Genomic DNA, 15639 nt, shown 5'->3' on the forward strand with positions numbered 1-15639 from the left:
CCCCTCCCCCCTGAAAAACAGTGTAGGCATTCTTATAAAGAGAAATCATAATATGTTGGAGTAAACCATACAAATTTAATCACATGTTTAAGCAAATAAAGCAAAACAAAATGAGGAACTGGTATTTCCAAATCCTCTGCATGCGTCGGGAGTTGAGCAGAGAGACTGTGGACATTAACGGTTGAGTAGCACATTAAATATATTTTAAAATTGGCACCTATATTTGGTTACCTGTTTGTTTTGCATGACATGAGTAAAAAGTTACGTATCAAAATAAAACATTATGTTGTATACATGAGCTAGATTTTGAAGCACACAAATCCAGCCAGAGTCACCTGTGGTCACTTTTGGAAATGAGCAGTGAACCTTGAAAAGAATACTTCAGATGTTTTAGACCAGATACAACATACTTCATAAATAAAACTTCGATATATTCAAGCTGAAATGGTTCTGTAATCTGTAGACAAATTTTAGTAACATCATCAATTAAGAACTATACTAAATAGACAGAATAAGTATCTTGAGTAATACAGAAAGTAGAAACTATATTCAGTGATAAATACAAACTGGAAAACCAATTATAAGACATGAAAATAATAAAATTTGATATGCAGCTGAATCTATACAGTAGACCTTGTACAAGCTGTTTCAGCATTGCCTGGACCAAAATAAAAAAAGTGAGTTGCTTGTTGAGTGTAATTTGAAATGAATGCGGTTTACTCTTTTTTTTCTTTTTAATGAAAAAGAAGAATATTAGGCTAGGACACTCCCAACACCAATTCTATACCATTCTGGCATTCTGGTAGTATTTAATGTTTTCCAGTTGCCCAGAGCCACGTGCTCACGTGCTCTAGATATGAACACTCCAGAGAAAGTCCTAAGTGCTGCACTTACACAGAAAAAACATGGAGAAGTACAGAGAAACAAAATAATAGTCCACATACTTCTCAGATCTTATCAGCAGCTGAAAATAAATACACACATTTTGAAAATAATTCACTGGCACTGTATTACTTAGATCCCTCTCTGTAATCACTAGCTTTTTGTTGTTAGGTTTTCCTTCAATCCCCTGCAATTATAGTCACCACATACTAGTGAGACAGTTGTCAGTGTAATCAAGAAAACTGAATATTGTAAGAATATTAAAACAAATCTGCAAGTGACGGATCAAGACATTACAATCATTGCAGAGGATTTTGAACTTGCTAACAGGGCTTTCATAGGCACAGCAACTCATACAGACACAGAAGGGGTTGGCAGCACTGAAGAAAGCCGGAGCTGATTAGGGAGAAACAGGAAATCACAGAAAACTGCTGAAGTTCCCAGCGCTCAACCAAGAGCAAGCACAGCTGTAACTCCTTAAAGATCAGTACAAGAAACCCAAGACTTGGCTGTTCTATACACTCAACATCTTTATATAAATGAACTGTAATGCAAAGGCGGAATAAAACTGCTCCTTTAAATCTTACTAACTCCAGAATATTAGCAAACCTAATCAGTGGGTGCTCATGGTACCAAACAAGATCAGAGTTAACCACAACATGGGTGGCCATCTAGCCACCAACAAAATGTGTGACTCAGTAATGGTAGGGGAGTGGCTAGGCCAGAAAAGAAGAAAAAAACTTTTGAATACTACATTGACAAAGGTTTGCCTTGAAAAGCTATCGGTGAGAAAGCTAAGATTTCAATAAGGCCTTTATCCTTACAGCATCTTTCTGGATAACAGAGTCTATCAACAAGGATTTTACTAGCCTGTCTCTACCAAAGTTACAAGACACTGCTTATGTTACTGTACACTAACTGGATGAAACTCTTCATAATTACATGAACGTATTCCTGAACAGGAGTAGTCAAAACCAGGAAGAGGTAGAGAAAGTGCTTGTAAGTCTCACCAGCATTTTACTGACTTCATAAGAAAACAAGTATGCCAGGTGTATGAAATTACCCAGAGGTTTCAGATGTCACATGAAGCCCCGTCTACTGTAAAAAAAAAACCCAAAAACAACCAAAACATAGAGTTAAGCAATTCAAAGCAAAAAGAAGCAAAAAGTTTGGCAAAAGCCAAAGATAGATTGGGACTGAAGAAACATCATCTACAGATTTCTCACTATTACGAAGTTACCTGAAATCTGACTCCTTAATCACTGTGCAAATAGCAAGAACCCACTGTACAATATGATCAGCTCCTAAAACACAGGCTCCATTTCTTCTAACAACATCTAAGTTCTCTTGCTGACAGATAGGATTTGCCCAAAAGTGAGTACAAAGATTGCACTGAAGAATTCAGTCTGGCATGCTGGCCTTAAGGGAACATAGGAAGAAAAGTAAAAATTAACAAATTGTCAGTCAACAACATATACAGACATCCTGGAGGGAAAGCCTCTAAGTGCAGGGTAAGAAAATAAATCCCACAGCACACCACCAATTCATATCTCTAAGGGCAGCAAGACAACATGCACAGCGCTATAAAATATAACTAGAATCTTTCCACAAGCTCCCCAGAGACTTATAAACATGGTCTGCTCTTATTTCCTCTTTCTACACCACAAACAAGGGTTTAATCCTTGTTTTCTGCTCACTTAGTGGAACAGGAGGCAACACTGCTGTATCCCATTGCCTCAGGATATTGCTTTAGGACAGTCTTTCATTGAGATGCTTCCTATGATCAACTATTGTTGCTATACAAAACCCATAAGTGAAAAATGTTCAAAAATAATCAGTGGTGCTTCCTGATTTCTTCAGTTGTGCTACAGCACTACTGTGGCATTTCTACAATTATCACCCAAGTTCTTGCTTACTTTATGCCTTGTGCATTCCCCAAGCCTGTGCAAAGCAGATGAAGATGCTGCCTACTCAGAAAGAGACTATTTTTATAAAAATTCTGCAGTGTTAAAAGTCAACATGCAGAATATCAAGCAGGGCAGAGTCAAGTTCATCCGTTTTCCAATTCTCTCAGAGATCAGTTCTCAAATACCTTGACCACAACTGCATTCTCCTTCCCACTGAAAGGAAATAACTCTTCAAAACACACATTCACCCCCTCCCCCTGTGCGCTTAAAACTCACATGCTTGAAAACACAAGGTCATAATAAGACTAGGTACTCTCTCACTGAAAGATGGTAAAAAGCAAAGAAAGCTTCTTGAGCAAATAAATAAGGGCATCAGATCCACACATAATGTGGGCAAACTCTTTATTTTCAGTACGTCCAACAAGAGCCAACTCCCTGGAAGAAGGAGTGGTGGCAATGTTTATCACAGTATGCACCAGGACCAAAGAACATAGCATTGTGAGCAATCACGGAAAATTCCAGATACCAGCTTAGAACTATCACAGGAAGTGGGAAAAAAAGGTAAAACTAGTCGATTTTCTTTACTCAAGGGATATAGAAGCAGCTTACTTTTACACTCAGAGATATGTCTTGCACCCCAGACATCCTTTGAAAAACATTTCTGGAAAAGTAACAGTAATTTTCTCCCTTCAAAACACATCTTTCTCAGTGTTTCTTCTTGACAAAAAGGCAATCTGTTTTAGTCATTTCTATAAAAAGATTTCAATACTAATAATAATGTTTGATTTAATGTACACATCAGCATCAAGAAGACTTACTTGGCTGGCACGCAGTGAGTATCCCTAAGTTTATTTTTCCTGACTTACAGAAAGCTTTGTCTCTGTCCCTGCACTCCCTCTTGGAATTGCCATTTGGTAATCAAGAACCACAACCTGCACTGATGAAGCAAATCTTTATATCACAGAGGGCACATCTCTGGCCACTAGTACAGAAATTACACCATAAACAGTTTAAATTATTACACAAGTCATGTGACTTTCTTAAATGTCTCATGTGGTATGTCCATATTAGCCTTTTAGTTTGAATAAAGAATGGACTTTTGAAGTGAACCTCCCAAAACCCTTGGCTGCCCAATCGCCAAGCAGTCTCTGAGCACCAGAGTTATATCCCTTTCTGATGAAACTAAACCAGAAGATGTTCTCAGCAAGTGCACCTAGCAAGGCTCAACACATGCTAAGTCTCAGCTGTTGCACCTAAATCTTTAATGCAACTTTTTTTTAAAGTGGTTTTCCATTTAATTATAACATCAGATGTAAAAACTCCATTGCAACACCAGGATTTTTGTTTTGAAAGATGTAAAAATTATTTGCAATTAGAAGACGAAAAGGTTTGGACGACCAATCCCTAATCCCAAGAGAACAAGACACAAGTTTATTTTATTAACCAAAAAACAAGGAAGCAGGTTTACAGATGGACTAAAATACATCCTACCCCTGCAGACCTGAGAGCCCAAGGCTAGTTTAATTAGAAGCAAAGAAAAAAATTGAGAGGACAGAACAGAACTGTTCAACTCACATACCACATGTGCTAACAGGCCAAATGCCAGAGTAACCGCAAATTCCTGAACTGACACAGCACTTGAAGAGGGGACCCAAAATTCGAATGCACCCAGGGCACTGGCAGCTCACACACACTAAGCCTGTACAAGTGTCGGCTCCTCTCCAGCTGTACACCCTGTGACTATCAGACAGGCTGGCCCCTGAGCACGGCCAGATACGCCACTGAGGCTGCACAGCTTCAGCAGCCCGGAAAATCTTGTAGTCACCGGGATGCTATAGGCAGATCAGAAAAAGGAGCATACCAAGACTGAGTGAAAAGAGAGAAATTAAGTAAAAACTTACAAAATCTATTTATTCAAAAACTTCTACTTCACTTTGTACATATGAACCATTTTCATTCTTTTCATTTCAACAGGCAGAGACAGCAAACAATCTTAATTAAACTCAAATGCCTGAGGAAAGCTGATTTTTTTAGTTGCGCAGTAATCTGAATGACCAGCGCCATGCTACAACTGGCACTGTTACTGAAAAAATAGGGATGACAAAACTATTTTGTGCTACCATAGGTTTGCTTGTTCACAGCAATTGTTCTGTTTATTAAGTAATCAAAATAAAGGAGGTAGTAAAAATGAAGTGTTTAGCTGTAAGGCTCCTGAAATTATTTGAGCATGTAGGTCAAGTTTTAGAAATTTACATATATGTCAAGATTTTTTAGCTGAAAATAACAGCTGGTGGTCCAGGCCATTTAATGGCCAACAGGGGCAGCTTTCTAGGGCAAAGAGACCTGTCTCACCTGCATGACTCCCAGCCTATGATATATGAAAGGGAATACAGGTCTGCTTTGCTAGACCATGCGCACACAGAGCAATAGAGATGCTCAGGGACCTGACCTCATGAGTAGGCTGGGCTCAGGTCACACCGTGTTGAGTCCCCTATTAACAGCAAGCTGCACTCATGCTCATACACAAGTCCTAGCCAGTGCTTACCAGCTGAAATACAATCCCACACAGACATGGCACTTCTTCCCTTCTATGGACAGCAGAACAGGTCACATGAAGAAAGACTCCCAAGATGGTAGCAAAAAATTAGGTATACTGGCATTTATAGTGGAAGAAGTAGCAGAACAGGAAGGGAAGGAGCCTTCAGGGCTCATGACACAATTGGAGGATACAGTTTCAAAGACAGAACACCCATTTTAAAGGCCAGGTGCATCTTTTTGCTATCAAAAAATCAAAACAAACAAAACCAAACAAAAAGCTAAACCAACCAACCAAAAAAAAACAACCAAAAAGCAAAAGAACTCCTACTAAAACTACTGTACCATCCCAGATTTCAGAAAACATGGCAGAGCGAGCAGAGGAAATTGAATGTGTCTGTCACTACTGATGTGAATAAGCCCTTACTTTCCACAGACATGGAGTTTTAGGGAAAGGAGGAAGATCTCCCTACCAAGCAATTCTCATGTCTGGAACCAAAGGCAGCAGACCAAGCATTAGGAAGAGGTGATATGGTAGGAACTCACTGCGCTAACACTTGACAGTTGAAAAATGCCCCTAACTCACATACTTCCCAGCAAGATTGAGAAGGGAATGAACTGTCTACAAAGCAGTCAGGAATACAAAGGAAAACAATGTACATACAAAAAGGCATACATGACTATACATAAAAAAATTAAACAAAGTGAAGTTACAAAAAGGGGAAATTAAGGTATAAGGTATGGCCAGTCTTCGCGAACGAAGATTTTGGGAAAGGTCTTTTACCTTTCGAGCCTGCGCAATGGATTTTTTAGGTGAGACACAGCCTGCGCTGAACTGAGCCCACCCTTTAATCCTAAGGTTCATCTGCCGGGGCCAAGAGAGCTTGGACAATGGCAGTGAGGTCCTCAGGACGTAGGTTTGTTTAGAGTGACCTTCTCTTAGATGGATGGCCTCACAGGGCTGACGAGCTCCATCTGCCCGGGGGACCGGGAATCGAACCTGGGTCGCAGCGGTGAGAGTGCCGCATCCTAACCACTAGGCCACCAGGGGTCCCAAAAAGGGGAAATTAGGATAATGGAAAAGCAATGGTTTTCGAATTCACATACATTCCATGAGATGATATACCAGCCCTGGCATGCCTGCACTTAATTGTGTCATATGCACTGACTTGGGTTATCTATGCAACCTCAGCCAAAAATCTTGAGTTGCACTGTGCCATTCATGAATTCGTATTTCACCCAGACAAAGCTTTTGATTAGAGTTATTTGAGCTTCACAAGCAGACCTTGTGTCTTGGACACCCGTAGCCTGAAGAAGGGGAGAGAAAGTGATGGAAAATACTTATTTCAAATAAGATGCTGAACTTAGTCCAAAAAGAAAAGAACTTGACCAAATATGTGTCCTTGTTAACAGTCTCCAGACTGTGTCAAAGTACTACTTGGTCTATTTTGGTCTTGTAATATGTTGCTTGTTGAATTTCTTGTATTTTGGAGAGATTGTTCAGCAGCACTAAAAAAAAAAATTGGGGTCTTGGCATTTATCTCTGAGGATACTTGAGAACTTTCTTTGAGTTCTCAAAAAACCTCTCAGTTTTGCTTCTTTCCAGAGCCCTTTAAGGAGTTATTATTACAAGACACAGTGTTACAACTTTATCTAATCTGTGGTTCTTGAGAAACAGAAGGATTTACTGAAAGTTTCAGATTCATAAGAGTACATTCACCACAGGATAAGTACTGGATCATTTCAACAGCTAAAGGATACCTTTTTTACTTATGAAATGTTTCAAAAATGTACAGCCAGGAAGCAAAAAAAAACAAGCTAGCTTATTACAATCACTTTTTTAACCATGCCTTGTAAATTGAGTATTTTTCTTGCAAAAAACATCCACTACAAACTGGGAACACTCACCAGTTTATTGTACACAATAGTAAATATATGTATTATTTTAACTTCTACAAGATTATTAATCTCAGCACAGCCAAGCTATTAAAGCAAAAAAAGTAAGTATTCAGATTTCTACAGAAGGCCAAATAACATGGATACTGCTGAGTAATTATAATAATACATATTATTTGAGAAGGTTCATTAAAAATAGTTCTGTTACTCTTATCTCCTCATATCTGTGTTTAAACATTTCACCACCAAATTGCCAGTGCTTCAAGAAATTATTACTGGGAAAAGGAGCCTGCAAGAATGATGGAGAGAGACTTTTTACAAGGGCCTGTAGAGTAGGACAATGGGAAATGGCTTCAAAATTAAGGAGATCAGGTTTAGATTAGATATTAGGAAGAAATCCTTCACTGTGAGGATGGTGAGGCACTGGAACAGGTTGCCCAGAGAGGCTGTGTATGTCCCATCCTTGGGGGTGTTCAAGGCCAGGCTGGATGTGGTTTTGGGCAGCTTGGTCTAGTGGAAGATGTCCCTTCCACCCTTCCAAGAATTGGAACCAGATGAAATTACGTACTAATTACAGTGACCTTCTCCTAAGTAAAAAAAAAAAACACTCTTACATGGTACCTATATAGTAGCATTTCACTCTAACACAAGAGGCAGACAATGCCACGAGACACAACTACCACGTAACATTACAATACCAACCACGTAACTAGTGCCAACATGTCAAGAAGGATGCAGTTGCTAATTTTGTCTCCTATTCACTTAGCAATGCTGCCCTAAATAAATTAATCTACTCCTTGAAACTCAACAGCAAATACTTCAAGTCCTTCACTGTCACCAATGAGTGTCATGAACCCTAATATAAACACATCAATGAGTTTTCCAGAGTATAATCAAGTTCATCCCTTCTTACCTGCCTGAGCCCCCAGGGCACTTCACTCACTCCATAGCTATACTATCACACCTTAAAGAAAAATAAATTGTCACATAATCACTGGTCAAAGATTCCCTTCACACTTTTTGCCCTTGAAAATGTGGCAGCCACCTGCCATCTCTGAAACAAGGAACAGCCATCAAGCTACCAGCAATAGAACAGTGATTTAATTCATGTTGTGATTTCATCAATTATGTCTTGTCAGTAAGCTTTAATAATGAGCCCTAATAAGCCTAAGATGTTAATCTACCAGAAAGTACCTAGTTTTAACCGATCAGTATTATTCACATTGCAAGATCACCTAGAAATCACACCACAGATTGGCTTACATCGTTCCAGCAAAGAGAGTAAGTAAATAAAAATAAGCAGTCCCCTGTCCAAAAGGGGTTGAAATATTTGAAAAACAAACAAACCAACCCCCTCAAACAAACAACCCTCCCCCAAAAAATCCACCAAAGCTGATACAGTATAGGAAAAATTGTGATGTTTCATCTTTCATTTACCCGATCAAAGTAGGATAGTCCAGTGTAAGAAGGAGGATACTTAAGACATTTCCAAGATGTCTTAGAAAACTCCATGATCCCATTATCATTTATTCATATTACTGGTGAACATGTAAACACAGGCCAAAGAAATAAAAGCTCTGGTCAACAAAGCAGCAGCATACAAATCGCAAGAGTGCAAGATTTACTTTCACAACATTTAGAAACCTTTTATTTTTTACCTTTCATCTCTCACCCTTCTAACACATCACTCCATGCAGCAGCACAGTATTTCCCATCAGTCAATCAAAAAGGCAAGTAACTTGAACAAACAGTGCCCCAGACACAGACTGATAAGAAGCACCACATCCAGCACATAGTCCATCCAGCACAGCGCACTGGTAGGATAGACAAGGAAGACACACAGCTGGTGATTAAGAGAAAACATAGGAGAAGGCATGGAGATAAGAAAATCCATCCTGCCTACAGCAATACCTGTTTGTTAAAAACAAGACAAAGAGATCTAGTCAAAACCAAGTAACAGAAAGTGACCAAAACAGAAGTGATGGGCTGGACTTGAACACCTTCCATATCATAGGAAAAAACAGATAAATCAATCACTTCCACATCCAAAAAAACCCTAAGTGAAGGTAAATGAAGAGAGTACAGAAAGTACACTTAGTGAAAAAATGCTCCCCAGCAGAGTCTAAATTTGAATTTGCTTTTGGGAATGACACCTCAGCTCCCAGTCTCAATTAGGGATTCAATACTTCTAAACAAACATGCATTTGGCATCTATTTCTCCTCTCTTTTCATTCAATTTTGAAATAGCTGTGATGCCCATACCTAAACCTAATAAACAGGTCTACCTTCAGTCTCCATCTCTGTTCCTCATCTCTAAATTTTTCATTACATTTTAAGTTGACTTCCATAGATACTCTGGCAAACAAAAAATACAAAGAGCCACTCTCAAATGAACCCTTCTGCACAGCACTGTAATTAAGGACAGGACAGATCATCTTCTGGTTTTCAGTAAATCAACACATTATAGATTGCAATATTCTGTGATGATACCAAATAAGACTATTTTAAAACATACAATTTTTCATAAAACTGTTTTTGAAATATATTGTACTATCTATCTGTTCATTACTATGAACTATGTTAGAAAATTCTAAGTATTTGAAAATACATAATGAACATCACATTTGTTCGTCACCAAGAAACACATTAGAAATAGTTTGGATAGTATTCGAATCAAGTGCTTTATATTTGAGAAAGCATTTTAAACAGGTAATGTTGGCTTCTTTAGGGGAATATGTAGCATTTTCATAGTTCAACCCCAACTGGAAACTAAACACCATGCAACTGCTCACTCACTACACCCCCAGGTGAGATGGGAAGGAGATGCAGAAAAAGAAGTACAAAAAGTCATGGCTTGAGGTAAGAACAGTTAAATAGTTGAAAAAAAATTATAATACAAATTATAATTGTAATTAAAAAACCCCACAAGATAAACAACAGCAAATAAATAAACACCAAGAAAAACAAGTGATGCACAACGCAGTTGCTCACCACCTGCTGAACAATGCCCAGCCCATCCCCAAGCAGTGGTTGGCCCCATCCAGTCACCCACCCCCTCCAGTTTTCACACTGAACGTAACATCCTATGGTATGGAACACCCCTTTGGCCAGTTTGGGTCAGCTGTTCTGGCTGTGCTCCCTCCCAGCTTCTTGTGCAGATTCTCACTGGCAGAGCATGAGACACTGGAAAGTCCTTGACTTAGGGTAAGCACTACTTAGCAACATCCAAAACATTAGTGTGTTATCAACATTATTCTCATATAAAATCCAAAACACAGCACTGCACCAGCTACTAAGAAGAAAACAAACTCTATCCCAGCAGAAACCAGGTCAAGCCTATAAAAATGCTACCAAGAAACTATGGTTTCTTGGTAGTTTCTGCATAGTTTCTACACATGCAGAGCTGTTCTCTCTGAAGCATTCAAATGATGGAGCTTGCACACTTCTCATATTGCTGAGATGTGACCAGTCATGTTCTCTGTGAAACAGTGGAATCAAGCATGTCTCCATGTGCCTGCCCCAGCGACTTCCCAGTTCCAGCCTCAAGAAAGACCAAAGCTGTTATGACCTTTTCCACCTACCAGCCTAGACTTCTGCAGAAAGAAAACATAGAAGCAGAGATCGTAAAGAAACCATGGTGTTATCTAAACAGAATACAATTCCAGGTCATGATGTGGCACACATCTGTGGTCAGATTAGCTACTGCCAATGACTCCTCTGTGGGTACAGAGTTACCAGGTAACTAGAGGGAGGAATAAATGATCTGTATTGTCCCCAACACACACTTGCCAAAGAAAGAATGATGTTACAAAATACAGTACCTCTTGTATAAACTGCATGTCTTCCATGCTGTCTTACGTTAAGTGGTTTTATTAACAGAGCTCTACAGTTTAAGCAGTCAAGCTTTGTGTCTGGCACCACTTAAAGCCCCTTACAACCCTGCTCAGGTACGGGAAATTGGGCAGGGAGATGGGTCTGTCCAGTTTGCAGTCCTCAGTCAAGCTCTGCTGTCTGGGCCTGCCTGACCAGAACTCTCACCACAGCCAGCAGGCTACTACACAAAGATCGCTGCAGGCATTAAGCTCACCAGTAACTGTGCAAGATTTAAAAAAAACTATGTTAAAGGATGGTGTGCATCTGTCAGCCTTTTACTTTATGGATGGACTACTCTCTGTTTCCTCTCTATGCCTCAATTAATGTTTTTCACAATAGATAAGCATTTTAAGTATAAGTTTTCAGAGTTGGAAAAAATTCCTAGATAAAATAAAGAACTTTGTTACCAACCAGAAAACTAAAAAAATATTGTTTCAGTAACATAATGCTCTATGTGATAAATATGTAATGTACTAAGACATCTAAAAATATTTTTTTAAAAAAAGTAAAAAATTTAAAAAGCAGTGTGAGAATTACAAGCCTTACTGCTAAAGTGTTTTAAATAATTATGTTCAAAGCAGACTACTCCTTCATGTAGTACAAGTCAGCCTCATGCTAGGAAAATGACCAATATATTGAAAACTGTACACTTACATTCTAGTCAAACATACAGAATAACCAGTTCATATGATCACTGATGGTCTGATACATGTTGTCAGGAAAGACATTTCGTTTTGGTTGATGTCAGAATATTTAGGGCAGCCTTAAGAATGCTGGAAGTTCTTTAAAACAAATATCATACAAAATTTGGATCAGTAACATAAAAATTAAAACATTCTGAAAGAATGATAAAGCACCAGGGAAAAGAACTATTGTGCAGACAATAGTTTTAAACCAAACACCCACTTGTAACTGGCAATGTTTAAGTCATAGAGAACAAAAATGCCTGCCCAGAAAAGACATGTGAACTAAAAGGCTGAAATGTGAGTCACAGGGAGAAAAGAGAAAAATGCTTACCTGTGAATAGAAAAAGAAGTAATAGATCTAATGAGGGATGCCACTGCTCCAACTTTAGCAGCTTCCACTGCTCCCTGTACTCTGTATTGCACAGTTTCACCATAATTGATGAAAGGTTCATTGTAGACAACAATCTTCCCCTTGGCCTCCTGAGCTCTTTTATGCAGTTCATCAAAAGAGGCTACCACTATGACTTCTGCCGTAATTCCTGAAAGAAAGTATTACAGTGGTTTTAACATTGCTGTCCTATAGCTCTCCTATGGTCACTTTTAACAGACAGAAAGGCACGGACTATGCAGAACTCAAGAAATCTGAGTTTTAATTTTTTACTGGAAAAGGAAGACTATGTGAAATACTTCATCAGGGATTGCTACTAAATATATGTAATAGCACCCCGTGCAAGTCCACACAGTTCTGTAAACCCTGCTATCAGGTTGGTATTAAAACATAATTTGAAGGGCAAGAAGGATGCACAGGGGGAATTTTGTTCTCTGAATGTGGTTTAATGCCTCACTGTAATCATTTATAGTACAAAAACATTTGCTAAAGCTGCCTATGAGATTAATTAAAAAAAAAAAGATAGTAATCTTTTCATGGAAATGTTTTGATATGTTGCTAAACAACTTAGCTTAACATAAGACAACTGGAAACACATATTTTTAGACTGAAACACTTGTAAAATTATTTAATCCATAAATTAAATAATTAAATCTCTGCAGTTTCAAGACATTTCGCAGTATGCATTATTATTTTTATTGTTATTATTATTTCTTCATATTTAATTCAGTAGAATACTGCAGTTCTACTGGATGCCCTTCTGGGAGATTTTCCAGGAACCCATATGTCCCAGTTATGATTCAGAAAACACAGACAGGTACTTCTGCAGAACTATTTACACATGGTAAGTTAGATTCCACTCAGCTCTTAATTTTTAATAGTTGGAATAGTTTTAAATTTCTGTATTATCTTGCTTGAAAACACAAAGAATGTTATAGTTAAGTAGTTTGCCCCAAAGCCAGAGAACCCCTCTAACTTTTTAGGGCATTAATTGAGGAACTACATTTCACAGCATTTGAGAAGTAATTCATTAAAATGACCACTGCGCTTAAAATCCAGTTTTGTTGATTGGTTACAGAGATAAGTAGAGACTGTTTAACAACATGGGCTGGTTCTTTGCTTCTAAATATAGAAGTAGTAATGGATGCCTGAAATTTTAGCATTATATATTTCACCTAAAAGTCACAAAATACATCAATAAAAACTAAAACTAATAAAAAATGTCTAGCAAAGATTTGTCAAAGAAGTGAAACTATCATATTTTTAAGAATAAACTGATATTCCTTGAAAAACTTCTCTTTTTTTTTTTTTTTGCTTGTTTGCTTGTGTATGTTGTATAAGAATTATTTAGAGGATTTCAAAGACTTGTATTTGAGACTGTAATACATGAGAAGAACTGTTAGCAAAATAGGAAGGTAATCTCTCTCTCAGCACCAGTTTGTCCAGGTTCATGGCTTCTTTAAGATGAAACTGCGCTTCAAAACCTTAAAGAAACCATTCCACACAAAAGTTTGGTTTCTTTAGAGTTCACTGCTAAGAGGACAATAAACATCTACTGCTACAGCAAAAGCCTATGATTTTTAGCTGCAGAAATATCCTAGTGTCAGAGGTGTACAAATTTTAACTATTCGGATTCTTTACCTTTACCTGGCAACATTTAAGAGAGGCAAACCAGAGAATCACCTTCAAATTTTACTAGTTCCCATCGGCAGGTAGGTGAGCATACTAACAGACCCCAGCTGCTTGTAATGAATGGCAGGTTGAGCTGCCCAGCTAAGGAACATCCCAGCAACAGGATCATTTTGGGTATGAAACCCTGCCACTGGAAATAAAGCCAAGTATCTGCAAAATTTCATTTTCCACAAGAAAAGTCATGGTCTCAGTAGGTTGATACTGCAATCTGTATTTCATATTAGCTCTCCCCAGTGCTCCACTTGGATTGTGCAGCAGGCACTGGAAGGACACACATTGTATTAGTGACTATTGGTCAAGAGAAATAAGGAGTGGAACTCTTCTGGGCATTACTTTACTGCATTCATGAACAAACACCAACTCTGAAAGCTTTTTAAAGAAAGCTACAGACAGCTAGTAACTATCTGTAATTCCTAGGAAATATCATGGAGAAGTAAATTTATGGCCTTTCCTAGATGACAGGCATTAGGAGTTTGCACAGTGAGCTCTGTGGGAATTAAAGCTACGGGAAAGAACACAGAGCTGCAAACTCCAGCTCATTATCTCTACTTTTGAATGATCCCAAAGAAGCTAAATAAAGCCATCCTTTGACAAAACAAAACAAAGGCTCTCTTTGCTAGTTTAACTTAATGGCAGCACAGTATACATAAAGCATCAATTAGAGTAGTTTCTATAACAAAGTAGAACTTCACTCTTGTGTAACTTCTGACTAATTCAATCACTCGTTTGCATTTTAGTCCCATTTTATATCATTTCAGACTCTTCTACTGAAGTGACAAGAGTAATGTTTATCTTAAATGAATATGTAGACACATATATTCAAACCACTCTACGACCTCCTGTGTAAAAGGAGAAACGAAACAAAAACCTCAACAGATTATTAGTTTAAGGAAAATGAGTTATTCCCCTTAGAAACGGGAAATGTCTCACCTTACTGAGCCTTTAAGCAAATTAACAAAACTCTGCCCTAGCATTTTCTACCAATTCAGTGCCTCATGGCTCTGCTTCCTGTGTCAAAAGCTGTTCTCTCTCTTTCTTACTCCCATCATTAACTGATCCAGAGCTTGGTTGTGTGTTATTGAACAGAATTCTTCAGAAAACCCATGTAAGGAGGGAGACGGATCGCCTGCTTACTTAAGCAAGATATAAAGATTATAACATTCAAGAGATGAATACAGAGTATTTGGGCAATTAGCCAAATAAAAGGCATGAAGCGCAGAAGACAGAATTACAAACATGATCTGTATAAAGCTGAAGACTATTTGATCTCACTGTGTGATACATATTGGTGGGTTGGGCAAGTGAGCAAAAGAATCTAGGTAGTACTACGGGTTTCCTCTCATTTCTCCTATTAAACAGTAAATTGCACCCTGTTATTTCTGAGAATTAAGGTACAGGAAGGGTGTTAACAGTGGGCACAAGACAGCAATTTTCCATTATCAACAAAATTACATTTTACAAAGTTCTTTGTACACTGAAATGTGTATTTCTATCTAACAACTTGAATATGCCACAACTTCGATGATCACATTGCCAGTTGAAATAAATGGCATGGTACGCATTAGCAATCCAAAATCTGTCACAGGCACGATGAACACAAGACTTATTAGTTACTCTTTATTAGCTACAGAAAGCAGAAAGTCCATTTATATATATATATATATACACACACACACATATATATAAAAACATCTGTAAATCAGCTGTCTGTAACATTGCCATATATAAGAAGTCTGATTCTTGGCATGAACAGTTCTGTTTGAAGAGTCCCCTCCTAGCA

At 38.2% G+C, this 15639-nt stretch overlaps 1 protein-coding gene across 2 annotated transcripts in view; it reads right to left on the reverse strand.

The window, feature by feature from the left end:
* CPQ (carboxypeptidase Q) overlaps positions 1–15639 on the reverse strand; it is a 154447-nt gene that overhangs the window by 109707 nt on the left and 29101 nt on the right. For both annotated transcript variants that reach the window (XM_027692491.1, XM_027692492.1), the window contains exon 3: positions 12111–12318. In XM_027692491.1, coding sequence (XP_027548292.1) covers positions 12111–12318 — 208 coding nt within the window. The remainder of the gene's footprint in view (positions 1–12110; positions 12319–15639) is intronic.

This window comes from Neopelma chrysocephalum, unplaced genomic scaffold (assembly GCF_003984885.1).
Source record: "Neopelma chrysocephalum unplaced genomic scaffold, ASM398488v2 Primary Assembly neopelma1_86, whole genome shotgun sequence".
NCBI lineage: Eukaryota > Metazoa > Chordata > Aves > Passeriformes > Pipridae > Neopelma > Neopelma chrysocephalum.